Here is an 18,660-nt window from a genome sequence, read left to right as displayed (position 1 = left end):
GGTTTGTAAACAGGGCCACGTGGCTGCTGTTATCTCTTTATTCTGTCCAATAAAATCCCGCAGGAAAGCGCGAGAAGGACCGTTGGCACGTGGGAAAAGTGTGTGTGTGTGTGTGTGTGTGTGTGTGTGTGTGTGTGTGTGTGTGTGTGTGTGTGTGTGTGTGTGTGTGTGTGTGTGTGGTTAACCGTCGACTGTTAAATATAAACATACGTCCATGAATGAATCACCTGCCTGTGGACGCTGCGCTTTCTAAAAACAGGAAGTGGGCGTGGACACTCACAGTCGTGTCCTTCAGAGGTGTGTTTGTTTTAAACACGTTCATTTCCGTCGGAAAAAAAGACAAAAATAAAAGGTAAAACATTGTAAATAGTTTAGCATGTTCAAGGTGTGCAGCTCAAGTTCATTCATGCCCCGATTATTTTTTATTAACAGGCAGTTGTCATTTGTGCCATAAATGTGAAGTTAACGAGCCTTTAGCCGTGTGACAGCAGGAAAAGCAGAGCTGTAAATTATACTTTTAATGATGACTATATCAGCAGTGAATTTAGATGGTGAAGGTGGAGCTGCTGATTTATTATAGGTAAGCAGTGAAAGAATAAAGCCTTGTGTGCTTTATTTACTTGTGAGACAACTTATAAGAAAATTCTGAAATAAAATAATTTCAAGTAAATGCAGCTGATGAAACTGAAAGTAATTATTTGTTGAGATAGATAAAAATGTCACATTAAAAGTAGTTCTGAGGCTCTAAAATGCCTTGGTGTAGACTAGATAGATAGATAGATAGATAGATAGATAGACAGATAGAAATCTGGTGACTATGAATGTCTTAGTATCTGATTCACATTATTTTGACCATCATCATCTGTGCATGGGAGCATTGTTATCTGGAAGAGAGGTTAAAAGTGTTTCATCGTAGGACAAAGGTGACATTTCATCACGAGGATCCAAACCCTGCCTGCAAAATGCTCCCCACAGCATAAAAGAGCCACCTGATCCCCTCACTGTAGAGGTCAGAGGTTCATGTGTTTAATGCAGTGGAGCTGATGTATAAAGTAGAATCTCACAGCCACAGTTTCTACTGCCGTCCATGCGGCTTACTGGTCACTGTTAATGTTATTTGTTGCACCTGTGCTTCTCCTAATGTTGGCAAGTCAAAATGCTGGCTAAAAATGTAGGTCTGTTGGTTTACATGAGTCAGTCAGTCAATTACAAATACCCTCCCACAAATTTTCTGTCAAACTCAAACAGCATGTGTTCAGATAATTTGATGTGTCATATCAATTGTAAACAACAAATCTAACAATATATCTGTTCCAGTGTCCTAAATAAATATTAGTGTGAATACACAACTGCAGCCAACATCATGGTTTTAATATGAGCATTTGGCGCTAAATTTATGCTGATTCTCTCTGGCTTTAAACTTAATGTATCAGTGCAGCAGATAGAAACAAGCTGATCATTAACTCCAAACAATACAGGTACCTAAAATGCTCACATTTCCCTGCAGAATACGGGTTGAAGCCCTTACATCAGCACTGCTACTCATTAACACTGTTCAAAAGTCCACAGTTTGAATCAGAATCACTCGAGTTTGACCAATAGCAGTACAGCAACTTATCCAGTTGACCTCAGCAGTTTCTCTCGATTGGACTCATGTGTATTTACTGAATTGAAGTTTAAATGAAAATAGCTGATGTGGAACCAACTATCAGAAGCAGATGGAGCATCAGGTTAACCCTCCTGTCGTCCTGCTGGTCAAAATTGGCCTGGTTAAAAGTTTGAAAATGTGGGGGAAAAAAATATATTTCGACAGTGAAACTTCTGATGTCCACATTTTCAACATTTTGGGGAAATCTTTGAACATTTTTTGGTGGGAAAAAAATGTTAAAAATGTTTCTTAAGAACATTCACAGAAAAATCAACTGAAATCCAGCGAATTTCAGTGGATTTTGGTTGATTTTTTTTGTGAATGTTCTTAAAGAAACTATTAGAACTTTTACTGATATATATGTAATGACTTTAGATATTTTTAGGATTTTTTTGGAAGATTTTTACTCATTTTTTAAAAATATTTCCAAGAATTTTCTTGCCAATTTTTTTTTTTTTTTTTTTTGGGGGGGGGGTTTGAAATAAAACTTTTAAGGGAAACTTTTAAGAAATTGTTGGAATTTTCTTCCTGAAGGTTTTGCAAATTTTCAGAAATTTGGGGAATTTTTTTGCTGAATTTTTGGATTTTTTTTTCAGACAAGGAAACAATATTTTTTGGTGCCCATAAATGAGGACAACAGGAAGGTTAATATAAATCCCCTGGTCAGAGTCAAGAAAGCAATGTTTGTGTTTGATTGGGTTTCTACACCCACGCTGAGCACTTCAGAGCCACGAGTGACTTTCAGAGAACTGAATCATCTAAGCTCTCTGATCACACGAGGTGATAATAAAGGTAATATTAAAGCTAATACACAGGGAGCAATTTAATTGAGCATACTGGGCTCTCTCTCTGTTCCCTTGACAGACAACACTTCTTATTGGTGAAACACGTTATCTTCCATTAGATGGCGCTCAAATCCAGTGAACTTGGAAGAAGATGCTGCCTCGATACCTTTGAAGAGCCTTTCATATGTGTGACAAGACCGACTGAACATGCTGTGAAAAATAATCACAGATCTCAGTAGAAAGTGCACAACACTACACATAGTTAATTTTTTCAATGTTTAATGTGTTTTAAGGAGCTTCTTTTGGTGTCTTTGGTGCATTTAGTTACTGTATGTCGAACCTCAAGCAGTTGTTCATGACGATGACTAAACAAAAAGGACAAAAACTGGTGAATAATTAATTTTGGTGACTCACTTTATTGTCGACAACATGCAAACTTTAGTGATTCTGTGGGTCATCGGTGAATAAGAGTGTAGAGAGGTAAAAGCTGATACCACCAGAAGGGTTAGATTATACATGTCATACCAGTGTAGAAAATGAATGTGAATTTAGAAGATATGCCGTACTTTACACACTTGTGTTTGGATTAAAGCTACACTCATTAGTCACCTAATCTAGGGGCATCAACTATTATATTAATCATTATCTATTTTAATCATTGATTAATCATTTAACCGTTTTTGGATATTTTATTGCCCAAGTAACTTAATAATTATTGAATAAAATGATTAATTGAAGGTTAAAATAATCCTTAGTTGTGTCTCTAAACTGAAACACTGCTGACATGAGGAAGATCTTCCAAGACTTCTAATGCAGTATCTTTACTTGACTCCCAAGATTTGACACCATTTTCTAGAGTTCCAACAAAAAACAAGAAATTAAATCAAATGAATTTTTTTTACCCCTAGTTTTTCCTACATTAAAGAACCCACAAGTAGGACAACACCATGAGTCCTCTTCATTTTCCAGTCATGTGGAATCTGCTGTGGCTTACAAACCGGCCTTTGTGTGCGTATACACTGAACAAAGTAGGGTATAGATTAGATTAGATCAGGAAGATCTGTGCTTTCGTCAGGGCAACCAGATTTCTACAGCATGATTTATGGCTTTATTGTCACCCCTTGTTTTGTTGAGGTCATCACTGTTAGCGATCTCTGCCTGTTTTGTAAACATGCGGATCCTGCAACCAGTTTGACCAGTCTTTTCTTTGTTTGTTTGTTTTTCATATAGTGACTCTATGACACGTTCAGGTCCCAGCTAATGGTAAAAGCCAGACAAACTGAGCTCAAAACTCTTTCCTTAATTAAAGGTTTAGAGTCAAAATATGACTTAAAATTGGAGTTGTTTTAGCAGCCCAACACATCTGCTGACAGCTTTGTGATTTACGTCCGCACATATGTGTCTTCTTTGGGTGTGACATCATCTCTTCAGAGTGCAGTCGGTAGAAGACAGGATGCCAGACATTCCTTGAATACTCCACACAGGATCTCACTTATCCTTGTGAACACAGGCCTGTACCTCCAGTGAGTGGAAAAATACAGGCTCTGTTCAGAGTCAGCGGCCTGAGTGAGCCTCTGAATGTACTGAGAGGTGTCCTGCTGGTTTTCATTCAAATACCTCATGAGTTTTAATGATTTTTCTTAAAGAGCAATGCAAAGTCACTGCTTCTTTAGGTGTTAATGTATATTTATTTTCAATTACAGTGAAAAGTGATGCCCCACTTTTATACTAAGGTGTAAGAGATTTCTTATCTGGACAGGTGCAGCACAATACAAGATTAATATATGATAATCGCAGCACATGCCTCACATACTTCCTCTTCCACCATCGTCTGACAATCCAGACAAGACTGTTAAAGGAAGGGGAGCCCTGTTGGCAAGGAAAAGCCCCTTGACTGCAGCTATACGTAATGTCCTGACATTCCTTGAGCAAGTATTTGGCTATCATGTCACAGATCTGGCCTTATCTCTGTTCCTCTCACGCAGCAACGGCTCGACTGGGTTCTGCAGGCCGTCGACGGTGCAGGAAGTTAGAAAATGCATAGCAGCTCATAGCACAAATCGCCATTTCTGTCCTTCTCACACGCCGAAGTCCTTTGTATAAACGATTTTGAGGCAGTTTTGGGCTCTGGCACATTGACTCCTTTTATAGGAGGCTTCCATGTTTATAACAGTGCCTCCGTGAGATTTGGAACAACAGACTTTTGTGTGAAGATTAAAACGAGTCACTACAATGATTCAGATGCTGCAGCTACACAATGTTACAGGAGACTGCCTGTCACAATCACAATCCTCTTACAGATTTACTCCAGGTGCGTATTCTGCCGTGACATCAATGTGTGGCCTAAATCTGCTCAATTAGGATAATGTGTGTGTGTGTGTCAGTGGGAGACTTAATCCAGTTCAAGGTACGATGAAGTTCAAAAGGTGTAAATACTCAGCATCTTTTAGTAATCAGATGGGAAGCATTTTTACTTCGGACTCTCTTTACACTGAAACTCTAGATGAATAATGTGGATAAAGTTATTCATTTCTAGCATGTACATATTGAGACATGCCAGTGTTTAGTGTGTCTTTAATGTTATTTTAATCAGTTTGAAAAGTCACCCAGTGTGGCACGTAACTTACTAGAAGTCGGACAAACAACATTTTTATTATAAGTTAGATGGAAACCCTGCAAAATTATACTAAAATGCCTTTCTTTATACCGTGCTTTGCAAGCCTAGTTCACATAACACTAAATTACAAAAGGAAAGACTCCAAAGAAGAATCAAACTTACATGATTCTACAAAATCACAGTATCATTGCATCCCATTGGAGTCACTGTAATGCACCAATATAACTCTGTCCATTCCTGAAAAATCACAACGATGTTGAGATGTTTCACCAACCTGTTGAGCTCTAGTTTTTTCACATCAGCCATTTTGACTTAGATTTAAGGGAAAGAAGGTAATAACAAAATGCCAAGACCCTGAAAATAAAGCAGCTAAATGGAATTCAGCCATTGTTAATAGTCCAGGTGAACAGGGTAAAACCTTTCACCTTGAAACTTCTCCAGCTGATTACTCATACCAAGACAATTGTATTTTGGACTACTCACACTTTTAACTCTCCTCCTGTCCTCATTTACGGGCACCAGAAAATATTGTTTCCTTGTCTAAAAAAAAATCCAAAAACTCAGCAAAAAATTCCCCAAATTTCTGAAAACTTGCAAAACCTTCAGGAAGAAAATTCCAATAATTCCTTAAAAGTTTTATTTTTTAAAAATTCCCCAAGTTTGGCAAGAAAATTCTTGTAAATATTTTCAAAAAATGAGCAAAAATCTTTAAAAAAGTCCTAAAAGTATCTAAAGTTATTACATATATATCAGTAAAAACTTGTATTTTCTTGGAGAACATTCGCATTCGCTGGATTTTATTTGATTTTTTTGTGAATGTTCTTAAGAAACATTTTTTATATTTCTTTTTTCCACCAAAAAAATGTTTAAAGATTTCCCAAAAATGTTGAAAATGTGGACATCAGAAGTTTCACTGTCAAAATATTTTTTTCCCACATTTTCAAACTTTAAACCGGGTCAATTTTGACCCGCAGGACGACACGAGGGTTAAAGCACTCATACTATGCTTTCTGGATTTCCCTTGTCCTTTGGTGTGTTGTAGCTGTTTTGTGCATGTAAAAGATCTGCAGACTCACAAACCCCAAATTCCACACCAAAGAGAGGTGCTATCTCCCACAGAAAACACGTCCTTATCTGCCTGAAATGCTATGAAGAGACAGAAGTTAAAATGGAATATTTCAGACGGAGGATCAGAAGTGTCACAGCAATGTTCAGTATGAGAAACATTATGTGCTTTTTGAACATTAAAGCATATTCTATTAGACCCCAAAAATGAAATAAATATATAGTTCATGATTACCTGATTAAATATGAGATCATTTTCATAACTTTTCAAAACTAAAATCTAAACTTTTGATAAAGCCATGCTCAAAACTGTGATTTCATTTACTTAACATATTAGAGTTGAACTCTTTTACAAAGAGAATTTTTGATACCTCTTTTTATTGTTCCATAAATCAATCTAAAAAAAAAAAAAACAATTTTCACAGTGATTTAAGAAATATTATATATTTATCTTGCTGTGAATCATTTTTGATCAAACCTTCTGTAAAAACCTTATGAATATGAATATTTGGTATATCTAAGTGCTACAAAAGTGGACATTTCTGACTCAGAGGATTATAAAAAATGATTCAGAGATCAGCCTTTAAAGATGTGTCTTACGATTGAAATCTACTGACAGACAAATAGACAAAGTGTAGCAAAAAAAAATTCTATATTTTGGGCATTTCCTTTCCATTCGTCCAAAAGAAAACATGATATGAAAGTAAAAGAGCTGGGATCTGTAGATTAACTGTGCATGCTTTGCCTGAGGTGTTTTACCTTCATTTTATTATCTATTTCGATGTTGGGGTCAGAAAGAGCCAGAAGGAATTAAGCTTACGCATTCGCCAAACAAAAACAATGAGCCAAAGAGATTCACTTACGTTCCTTGTCAAGGTGTTACTCTGTCTGTGTGTGGCTGCTTCTGATCAGAAGATGATCTGAAATGTGCTAAACCTGCCTTTCCAAATTGATTTGGTGACATGATATGGATCTTACAGTGTTGTCACCTTGTTTTCAATAACCAGCAGGTATGTGTTTAACCAGATGACTGGGCTACATGGAAACCACAGGATGTGTGATCGGTCTATCAGAGCTATTGTGTCATATTGTGTTTCTACTACACATTTTTTTGTTTGATCAAATAGAACAACATGGCGCAGGACAAAAAAAGCTATTGTTTTCCTCTCCAGACAAATGTGTGCTCAAGCAAAGCCATCTGCAGAGCAAACTGTAAACCTTCTGGCCACAGCTGATATCACGCTTCATGACAAAGTGGATGAGGCAGCGAGACAAAAATCCTCTTTGGCAATTCATGTATGACGCTGATGCCAGTTTTTACTGACACATCTAGTTTGTGGCACTGTGACGACGGTTAATGTGTAATATTCTACCAGACAGGAAAAAAGAATCCTGCAGAAGGTATTTAAAGTGTGACTACTTTAACAGAAACGAAGGATTAGGCATTGAAGATCAATACTGGAAAGAGACTTTCACCAAATGTGACAGAATTCAGTTCATATACATTGTTCTCATTCATTACAGGAGTGGGTTTATGACACATAAATGATGTGAAGGAGACATGAAACTGAAAGACAAACCCACAGATTTGATCTGATGTAAAAGGGACGGGTGGGTTTCAGCCTCTTCCTGTCTTGGCAGCAGTGTCTGACACATTATATAACCATTGTTTTCGTAGGATTGTGTTAATTAAAATGGCTTTGAAGTTGAGTCAGAGCTCAGTTGTTGAATGACAGAGCCAATTGACAACTCAGTGAAACTGGTGAATGACGTTATGGTCCGACTGGTGCTACGTGAAACATTCGAGGTTATAAAGAGAAATGCATGATATAATAGAGAGGAAGCAAACTAAAGCAAGTTTTTGTTTTATCCAGTCTAGCTGCAGGCTATTTGAAATTCTCTCACACGCACTTTACACCACTACGCTTTAATATCTCCGATAGACTGGAGGCCTTTTCTTTTCCTCCCTCCACAACATCAGATCATAAAAGATGCCTAACGACTTTCACACACATGCAGACACAAACACACTCCCTCCTTACAACAGGAAATCTAAAGACACAAAGGCGGGTGGGCTGGGTGGCAGGAGGAGGGTGGGGGGTCGCACATATGTCACCAAAACCACAGCTTGTCTGAGGGAGATGGTGAGGTAATGAACGAGCCTTTCATCACGGAGGCCTCGTCGCTGCTCATGTTTTCTGTCAGGGACAAACATTTGCATCGCTGTTAGATGAGCAGGAGATGTCTGGTTGTTATTTGTCCATTTAGTCTCAGAGAAAGTGGGCTCAGAGTGTTGTGTCTTCTCTCATAAACATTAGCTGTAGATGGCTGATTTGTCAAGAGGACTTTGGGGTATAATCATCATCATCACCTTCACAGGAAGTTTTTTTTGTTCTGTTTTTTTCTCACACCCCACCGCGGGTCACAGCCAATGTTTTGGCTAATTTGCAACCCAAACATATTCCTTTCCCTTTCACGGCCATCTCCGTCCCCACCTCCTCATTGGTGTGTGAGGCGGAGGACACGAGGCTGGTGCTTGACTGAGCCCTGAATGCTCTTTAGTTGTCACACTTTTCCCAAACGCCTTGCAGCTGCTCCTATTGTGGCGGCGGAGGGAGGGCTCCTTAGCTGATTCTTTAAGCCTCCTGCTGTTGCTCCCGGCCTCACATGGCTTCATAGAGAGGGAGTGTGGCCCAAACAACGGCTGACGCCATGACATCATCCTTCTTATATTGGTGAAAATCCTTTTGCAGATATAGGATGGGATTCCATCGCATGGAACAAAACAGGGAAGGGTGGGTGTTTGTAGCATTGGGGCTTTGTTTAGGTATGTTTTAAATGTTTTTTTCTTCTGTGTTCTTTTCAGTCTTTATAAGCAGCAGATTAACTATCAAATAAAATATGTACAAGCTGAAACACTGACTGCATCAAAAAATAGAGTTATCAGCAACTTTTCTGATTAAAAAAAAAAAACTATTTTTAAGGAAAGATGTCACTTTTCCACTCTGTTTGTTTCTGGTTTTTCTCAGTTTTCTGACATTTAAAAGAACAAAATGATCACACAAGACAGTAATCAGTGGAAACTGTGGCTAGCTTCATCCTTTTTTGTATTCCTGGCTATATACACAGCACATTTACACAAGAATATGAAGTTATTCCAGATTTCTAAACTGTGGTGACCTAATAAATGCACAATAAGGTCATAATTTTGTTTTATATTTGATATACTCATAATGGAAAGAAAAATCTGCATTAGTTTACTCGGGATACTGTTTTTTTTTTTTTTTTTAGATGTTTACATAAAATATGTATTTCAAAACTTAATCTGTGTTATTAGCTGTACTGTTGGCTATTATCAAAACTGAAGACAAAAGGAGAAGATGTGCAACTTAGTACAAAAGCCAAATGACATTTATTCAGTCGTATAAAAAAACAACATGTAAACAAACATTTGGAAAAATATATATGATAAAGAAATATATTACTTTATGTTAATAAATATGTCAGAATGCAGTCAGAGAGGACAATGTGGCCCCATTTTAGTAGTTTTCTGGGGTTCTGTCCATCTCAGCGCTGCAGTACACAGTACGGAAACATGAGGTATTTTGTGGTCGTTTTCCCCAATGTGTCAGGATCGTCAAAGTTTCATGATGTCTTGAAAGGCAGCTATTTGCATTTGAATTGGCAAGCTATTCAACTCTAAAACATGAAGATTTTTGCCACATTTGTGTTGAGAAAAGGGGGATACATTCATTGTTCGTCAAATGAAAGAGTTACTTCCATGCCATGCCGGGCAGTATGTTTCCATTGCTTTCTTTGACCAGTGCAGAAAGCAAAAACAATGGACATGTGAGAGGATAAGTCAACATTCCTGAGACAACTGTTAGCCCTCTCATTTTTGTCTTACTTAAAAATGATTATGATTATCAAAAGCAGTTGCCTTCATGAAAAAAAAACAGTCCTTTGAATAAAGAATATTCAGATTATTTCCTATACAAGAGAAATCTCATCTACCTTGCAGCAATTTCCCAAGTCATTTGGAATTAAAACTGTGGATGACTTTCACATTTAGAAGGTTAACAACAACACTGCCTGATGGTAGTTATCAAATCTCCCTTTGAAATGAGGAGGCCAACCTACACAGATTTGGCCAGCAGATCAGAGGGTCAAACGAACTGACCTCAGACAATAGTACCCATTCTGTTCAGTGATACCAGCATCACAATCAATGGATAAACAGATGAGAATCTGGAGCATATTTTGTGAAGTGCTCTGTTCAGTCACTTGTGAGCTGCAGTTCAAGTCCAAACAAGCCGTCCACAGCTTCCTCAGCAGCTGGGAGAGGTGGTGATGGGACTGTGGAGGAATGACAGCTGGCTGGCTGAGGTGTGAACGGGGATAGAGACAGGGAAATTGAATACTGTGCTGCTGTTGCCTATAGCTGGACTGCCTGCTTCTGAGGAGCACGTGGATGAGGCCAGGACCTGCGACTCGAACTGAAGGAGCTGACCCATGAAGCTGAAGTTTGGGGAGATGATGCTGCGACGCTGCTTGACAAACTCAAAGGCCTCATCCAGCTTCACACGGTTGGTCCGCATGAGGTACGCAAGGCAAATGGTGGCAGAGCGGGAGATGCCTGCTTGGCAATGCACAAACACACGACCTCCTTTATTTCTCACTGAGTCTGAGGGGGGGAGAAGAGAAAGAAAAATTAGTGGCTTGTAAACATCTACGAGGTGATAAATATAGAGGTGAGGTTAAAACTCTGCCTGTCACAGGAAACCACAGACACAAAAGTCTTTGTAACACGTTCAGTTTCTTTTTAAATTCAACAGCACTCATTAGGACACAGGAACACAGTTAATAGCGGGGCAGGGTGTGAGCTAGTGGGGTGTATTCCCAAAGGAGGCCGCCTGAATGGACAAAGAAGGGGAACAGACCCCCGCTGGGGGTATTGATCTGGGAGGAAGGCTGACAGTGAGTGAGGAGAAATTGCCTTTTGTTCGGCCAGAACAAAGAGCTGTGTGTGGAGGGAGCTATTGAAGCACGGCCAGCCTACCCTCTCACTACAAAACTAGTTTGGGGCTGTAACCTCACAATTCATTAAAAGAGGGGGGCATCCCTTTTTCTACGCCTGAGAGCTGGCGATGATGTAACCACCATTGTGGTGAAGTGGGGAGCCTGCGCCGAGCCAGCTGGTCGGTTTTGGAGGGAACTTTTTAAAATTTAAATCCAGCAGTCAAAGAGTGGAGTGAAGGAAGAGGGGGGTTAGGTGTTTGTGTTGTTTGCTGGACTCAGTGGTAACCGCTGTGACAGGTCCTCACATTTAGCAGCTGAGAGAGTAAAAATGATGCTCACCGATAAATTCAATCGCCTCGTTGAACCAGGAGCTGATATCTGCTTTGTGGTTGTCCTCGACGGGGATGCTTTTGTAGAGGAAGGAGTCCTCAAAATGGTTGGGGCAGTTGGCAGAGACGTTGATCAGAGCGGTGATGCCCAGCATGTCCAGCATGTCTTTTCTGGAGGCATGGTACGCACTGCCAAGGTACAGGAAAGGTAAGATCTCCACAGGACCCCCCTAGACAGAGAAAAACAAACCACTTAGTTAAATCCAAGGCAGATAAAGTGAGTGTACTGTGTGGTGTAAATGTAATTACAGAAGTTGTGAAAATACACACCTGGTCGTATAGAGGTGTATTGCATGGGCTGCAGTTTGGGTCAGCACTCTCTGGATGGCTGGAGCTCAGGGGCAAGCTGAGCCCCTGTGGAGGGGAGGGCTTAGTGCACATCTCTGGATAGTCTGTGGAAAATGTGTCAAATCCGCCTGGAAAATGATTTTAAAAAGACAACAAGGTCAGATCACTGGACACCACAAAGACATGTACATTTAAACACGGCTCTCCAAAAAGGTGACAACTGCTCATGGGGCTATTTTGGAACGTTGTTTATACTCCAGCACCAGCTGGTAGGTGACAGCTGGAATCTGCATTTGTTGCCCCGTTGTTAGGATACGAAGAAACAATTGTGCCGCTGACTTTTTCTTACCTTTGAGAATAAAAACACGGGCTCCACAGGGGTCGCGGCACAGGGCTGTAAGAGCGAGCATCAGAGTCCCGTCCTTCTTCACCTGGCTTAAGTCCAAACTGCGGTCGTCGAGCAGCACCACGGACTGGTAGTCCCCGGACAGGAGCCGGGTCCGGGTGTCCTCGTTGGGGACGATGTGCTCCAGCCCCAGGCCGCCCCGGGCTCTCCGGCGGACTATGGTGCTGAAGCGGACGTTGGTGGAGCCCGATATGTGGGACGAGTTGAAGGAGAGGAAGGAGCGGCAGTCCAGCACCAGGACGCCCGGGACGTCGTCCTCCAGCAGGCCACAGAGGGACGCAGAGTTGATGGTGGGGACCTCCATTATGACCATAGTAGAGCGGCGGGAAAGAAAAGTTAAATCCAAATACATAAAGCTGGAAAACACAACTCTCCTACGAAGTAGCGTCGAGTCCTTTGTTCCGGTTAGCTTGTTTAAAAAAAAAAAAAAAAAAAAAACTAACTTAAAAAAACAGCAACGAAAGAAGACAAAAGTTTTAAGACTATCTAAAGTTGACTTGTCCTCTTGTGTTCCGTATCCGGTAGTTGTCCTTTAGTCTAATAAGTGGAAGTTTTCAGTCGGTAGCTTCTGTCTGTGGGCGCCGACTAAAACCGTTTATATGCGGCTCGTGCTTGTGAATGAGGGGACGCTGACGTCGGCGCCCCGCCCCGCGGTGGCGTCCTGCCAGAGCTGCAGACGTCATCGAGTGCGGCAGAGGGCTCGCGCACATGCTGGACATTTCTGAACAGGCGCACCGCACGTACGCGGGCACGCGGAGTTCACTGACCTCCTGTCCTTCTTCCTCTGAGTCTCTTCCGTTCTGCTTTTAGTTTTGTACTTTCTCTTTTGTCCTCCTGATATTTGTTAGATGTTTCTATATGTTTTATTTAAGATATTTATATTGTAACATTGATTTTTATAAAGTCATAACTTTCTCTAGTTTTGAAAGTAGTCAGGTAAATCTCCATAATTTACCACACTGTAGGGTTCATCTGTACAAATATCAAAAGTGTGTGGTAGTAGCCTTAATATTTAAGTCAGTTAGATTAATCTTTATAAATAATAGTGAAACCACTGTTAATAATATTGTAGGGTTAGTTTCTATAATTATTAAAAGTGTGTTGTATTAGCCTTAATATTTTAATTAGTAAGGTTACTCTCCATTATCAATAAAACTGTACGATCTTAGCCTTAGTATTCAAGTAGTTAGGTTAATCTTTATAATTAAAGTTTAATGTCTATTTTTAATAATATTTTAAGGTTAATCTCCTGAATGAAAAAACAATATTACTTAGCCTTACTCTTTAAATGAATTAGGTTAATCTCCATAACTACTGACACTCTACAGTCTTAGCCTTAATATTTAAACTAGCCAAGTTAATCTTTATAACTATGCTATAAGGTTATGTCCATATTATATAATATCATAGGGCTAATCTCCATAATTAATAGTACTATAAGTCTTAGCCTTACTATTTCATTTAATTAGGTTGATCTCCATAAGTAATGTTCCTGTACCGACTTAGCCGTAATATTTAGCGTAGTCAAGTTAATCAATATAACTAAAAATACTGTAGGGTCAGTCTCCATAATTAATAATACTGTATGTTCTTAGCCTTAGTATTTAAATGAGTTGGGTTAATCTTCATAATTGATAATGCTGTAGGGTTAATCTCTATAACTGATAATGCCGTAAGGGTTTAGCCCTAATATTTATTCTAGTTAGGGAAAACTGTATTTTATGTAAATTTTAATAATAATAATAATAATAATAATAATAATAATAATAATAATAAATTTTATTTATAAAGCGCTTTTCCAAAAACTCAAAGACGCTGATTGTTGAATTTTGTAAGGGTTTAATCCTTATTCTTTATATGACTCAGATAAATTAACACCATGACTAACACTGTAGGACTTTAACCTAAGTATATAAACTTGTTAGGCTACTTGAACCTGGAAAGCACTTCAGCGCCTTTTTTTTTTACCTGTGCTGTATAAATAAGGGTGACTTATGTAAATGATACAAAATCCCGGGTGTCTTTGTTAACTATTGACAGGACTATGACAGCATCCTGCACCCGTTGCCTTAGATTCAAACTATTATTGTGGCATATTTTGATTTTTTTTTTTTTTGTCAAAATCAAGTTATTGTCACTGCTAGATTACTAAATTTAGTATAAGCATCGAGTCATATCATTCCCAAAATATCTACTTAATACTGATGACTGATTATGATTAAGGTCATCAGCAACAATCAGAATACTTAAGATGTTCATGAAAATGACAATATGATGATCTGGTGTATTATTCATTAGCTGGCAGTTCCATTACCAACGTCATAATATTAATCCTGTTAAGCAATGAATCAATGTTTGGTAAATTAGTAATTAGACAGATTTTTCTTTAGTTAGGATTAAAATAGGTTATATGTAGTCATCCCCAGAGACTATAAAAGTTAATCATCAAACTTTTTATCCTTTTATCACATCATTATAGTGAACCTTATGGTTTTTAATTTTAAGTGTTGGTATAAATGGTCTATATGTCAGCAAATAAGGAATCTGCCAAATTTTCCATGATGTTAGTGTTTAATTAGATTTCTATTTTGCCTCTTCACCTGAGAGTTGACAAATAAGACAATAAGTAAATACCTGCCATGGGCACCATAAAAGTTTATTCTTTGTTTTTATTAGTCAGCGGTACATAGTGTTCAATGCTGCGAGAGCAAAGGCTAACCATAAAAGTTAATCACTGTATAGAAATCTGAAGTCCAGTAAATTTCCACATGCTGAGAAACAAAACACTGGTATTCCAGGAAGACAACAGCAGATGGAGATCTCCTGATGACCTGTTAGTTTTGTTTCATTTGTGACCTAACTGAAACAAGTGGATGAGGTGTTTTTTTTCCCATACCACAACCGGAGTATGTGTATGTGTGTGTGTTTTTTTTTAAAGCAAACATGATCGGCCTGTCCTGGGAAACCCTTTTCATTTGTTGCTGTGGTTTGCTGACTCAGAATGGGCAACACTGCTGTCTCATAAAAAGGAAACTGTTGACGGACACCGCTCACCCGTTGACTACATGGTGAATTAAAGTCTTAGTGTACTGAAATGAACCAGCAGAGACACACCGATGTTGTTTTGCTGTGAAACAAATGTTTACTAAGCCGAGTTTAAAGCAGGTAATGTTGCGACACTCACTCATTCACAATCCCATGCAAGTTTCAGCTTAACAAATCTGCAACAGTCACAATAAACAGATCAAAACTAATCTATTTAAGGTTTTATAGCTCAAGTGTCATGCTGAGTGTGAGAGCTTTAAGCTGTACATTTCTTTAAACATCAGGATGACATGCACTTTATAGGCCATGATGTCATTCTTACTTTACTGTAACCTCAACAAATGCGGATTTCAGACACAGTGAATCTACATTGGTGCTGTTTTGACCCTCTTTTTTTACTGCAGGCAAAGGGAGAATGGATGTGTTATGCAAGGAAGGAAGAGGGGGAGGAGAGGGGTTAGCCTGAAATACAGAAACTTAACCAATCACAACAGAGTGTAAAAACTCTCCAGCCGGTTTAACCTCACACTCCTGTGAGATGAGTCAACTCTGAGGCACATGCAACAAAGCAGAAATGTTACACTCTATGCAGGGAAGGAGGGTCAAATGTGCTCTGAAAACAGTCCGTACCCAAACATTTTGTCCTCACTGTGAATACGTGTTGCCTCAAGTGAAGCCCTTACGGTTAGGAAAGACATTAGACACCTGACAAAGAGATGAATAAAGACGGTTAGTACATAATGAACCTAGTAAAGCAATTTCGTACTTTCATGAAGTAAAAAATGTTGACTTTTATCCCCTTTTTGCCTTATTTGCATCACCTGCTATTGGCATCTAGCATGATATTAACTTCCAAAATATGTGACTACCCTATTAAAGGAAGTTAATTTGGTCAAACCCATGTATCAAATTTTCTCTGGGGTGACGATGACCAACAAAAAGACCATGTATTAACCCAGAAACATGCATTTCAACAACGAAAAACCCTGTCCTCCCAAAAAAATGCATGTGTGATTACACTTCGTGTGACAGAATATTGAAATTGATCTCCAAAAATAGAGCCTGAGTTCTTGCTTTGTTTTTGATTCCCATAATTATTGGCCATAACCAACGAGAGCGCTCGTCCAGAAAGGGAAGTGAAAGAAAGGATGACAGAGAGGCATTTCCTGTGGTCCTCGCTGTCGCTTGCTGTCACCCCTGCCTGTTTACTGTCACTGTCACCACCAGCAACAGCTGAGCCATCACTGGGAAAACACAGGGTCTATCCACTTCTAGTGTCTCAGCAACAGGCACGTTATGTCAGGCACATATGTTTTGTTTCAGGTATATATAACTCAACTGATGTAGCATGTAGATTTTCTTATGTGACAGATGCATTTTTTAAACTACGTAAAACATGACGTATAGCTCTCTGTTTCTGGTTTGTAGCTGGAATATGGTCCAAATTGGTCTAAAACAGAGAAAGGCCTGTCTGATCACATTACACTTTATATTGCTGAAAACAACACTTCCACTTTCCTTTACTGAGCAGGAAGCTTGAAGAAAGGCCATATCACTTGAAAATGAACTTGTCTCACATGCAAGTTCACATGGACTGCATGTTTTTCTTGGTTGCCTCTTTGCTTGTAAAGACTAATTTATGTGACTGAATTATTAGAGTTTTATAACAATGTGTATCGATGATTTATTCAAGCCAAATATTGTAATTGATATGTTTGGGGCCAGCAGCACCAATAGATATTCCTACAGAAATAACTTCCTGAAATGGAGTCAACCAATTATCTGTCTGGCTGTTTGTCAGATCTGAAATTCAATATTTTTCCAGTTATCAATATTGTTTTAAAAAACGATTCTCTATAAAATAAAAATGTATTCAAAAATGTGTTCCTTTGGCTCTGATGCAGCCACCTCTCTTTATCTGTTGTCACCACTCTTAGAGCAATGTCCTGCCCAAAGCATTATCTGATTTGTTACATGCCAGGAGCAATAGCCTATAAATGGTGAAAGATATAAAACTGAGCGGTTCTCTTTAAATTCAACATATCTAAAACATTAATAAAGATATTTTCATGGCGTTCTGTGATGGAGTGTGTTTTCTTCTAAAAATTTAATACCAAAAATTTCATTTTAATTACAAATGTTTATCAGTTCAACATACTGGTTATTGGTCTCCTTGATCGCTACTGATCAGTTGGTATCAGCCCTGAAGAAACCATAACAATTGTGCTCTAGTTTTTATGGTACAAAAATAATCCTCTTGCCTTAACTTATTTATAAGCCGAATACAGTCACTTAAATTCTTTATAGCATATTCCTTAAAACACCAGTGTAAGCAGATTAATATAAAACTAAAATAAAATAAAATGGCTTTTTGGTTAAAAATGTCCACACTTGTCTATGCACTATAATGTATGAACAATATTGGTAAATGTAGTGTTTGTGTCTTCCTGCCCAGAAACTGTATATCAGTCTGTATTTAAATCAGTTTAGGTTTCCCTTCTCCTGACCAATAGATTTGGTCAGTTTTCATTTCAGGCCTTTTCTTGGAAGTGCTAATCTTTAAATAGCAGTGAAATCATTTTACTGGTCCGGGGAAATCTAAAGAAATGCCTGAAGCAGATTTTTTGATTCAAATATATATGCACAAACATTTTTAGGCTACTGTTAACATGAATCATGAGAAGGATGACTCATTACTTTAAACACAGAATGACAAATACTTTATATAACATGGGGAAGTGTAAAAGGAGAACTTTTGAGGTAAGATAATAGACATCTGTGGTTTAAATATTCTCACCCAAACTTCTGATAGATTATGCCCCATCACCATCATTTCATACAGTGACATATTAGCTCACCAGCGCTAAAAAAAAGGAAAAGAAAACAAGCAAACAAAAAATATTATTATTTGTCTAGAAGGCTAAAATAATATAACAAAAACAGAAAAGCGCTCAGAGACCACAGTACTCCAGCAAGACTGCTCACTTGTATCATTTCTGACGGCTGAAATGCTGAAAACAGTCGTGGCAGAAATCATGGCACCATGGAATGTGTCCATGTAAAATAGATGTATCCACAAAACATGACCTTGAGCTGAGCCCAGTCATGTGTTCTGCATGTGTACATTATGTATGGATACTGAATCACGTGACCTAAATATGTAGTGGGCAGCAGGAATTGATGGGACTCAGAAACACCCCCACAATTTAATCAGTTGTTCCTTGGATCATTTCCAATGGATAAGTCGAGATAAGCCCACAACAGTGGATTTGTAGTAGGATCACAATCATGTGATCATCGCAGGCAGCTGACATAGTGTTCACTTGTTGTCATGGTTACTATCTCACAATGATACAGAAATCTTTAACAAATTCATGAGTCCAGACTATGAGCCGCAT

The 18,660-nt window shown here is 38.7% G+C and overlaps 1 protein-coding gene across 1 annotated transcript; it reads right to left on the bottom strand.

The window, feature by feature from the left end:
- Nucleotides 1-9,508: 9,508 nt before the first annotated feature.
- dusp1 (dual specificity phosphatase 1) lies at nt 9,509-12,803 on the bottom strand. Its single transcript, XM_023285733.3, has 4 exons — nt 12,161-12,803; nt 11,794-11,939; nt 11,474-11,693; nt 9,509-10,799 (listed from the first exon to the last, which is right to left on the bottom strand). The coding sequence occupies exons 1-4, from the start codon at nt 12,567-12,569 to the stop codon at nt 10,444-10,446; spliced, it is 1,131 nt and encodes a 376-aa protein (XP_023141501.1). The 5' UTR covers nt 12,570-12,803; the 3' UTR covers nt 9,509-10,443.
- Between the last annotated feature and the right edge of the window lie 5,857 nt (nt 12,804-18,660).

Source organism: Amphiprion ocellaris, chromosome 13, assembly GCF_022539595.1.
Source record: "Amphiprion ocellaris isolate individual 3 ecotype Okinawa chromosome 13, ASM2253959v1, whole genome shotgun sequence".
NCBI lineage: Eukaryota > Metazoa > Chordata > Actinopteri > Pomacentridae > Amphiprion > Amphiprion ocellaris.
Note: the sequence above shows the minus strand (reverse complement) of the source record. Positions and strands in the feature narration are given on the sequence as shown.

What these genes read in the sequence shown, in the direction of transcription:
- dusp1 (XM_023285733.3), bottom strand. Translation starts at nt 12,569, where the DNA reads ATGTATTTGGATTTAACTTTTCTTTCCCGCCGCTCTACTATGGTCATA. An exon ending in ATACACCTCTATACGACCAG is followed by an intron (nt 11,694 to 11,793) that starts GTGTGTATTTTC and finishes TTCTCTGTCTAG; the next exon opens with GGGGGTCCTGTGGAGATCTT. An exon ending in CGAGGCGATTGAATTTATCG is followed by an intron (nt 10,800 to 11,473) that starts GTGAGCATCATT and finishes TCCCCCCCTCAG; the next exon opens with ACTCAGTGAGAAATAAAGGA.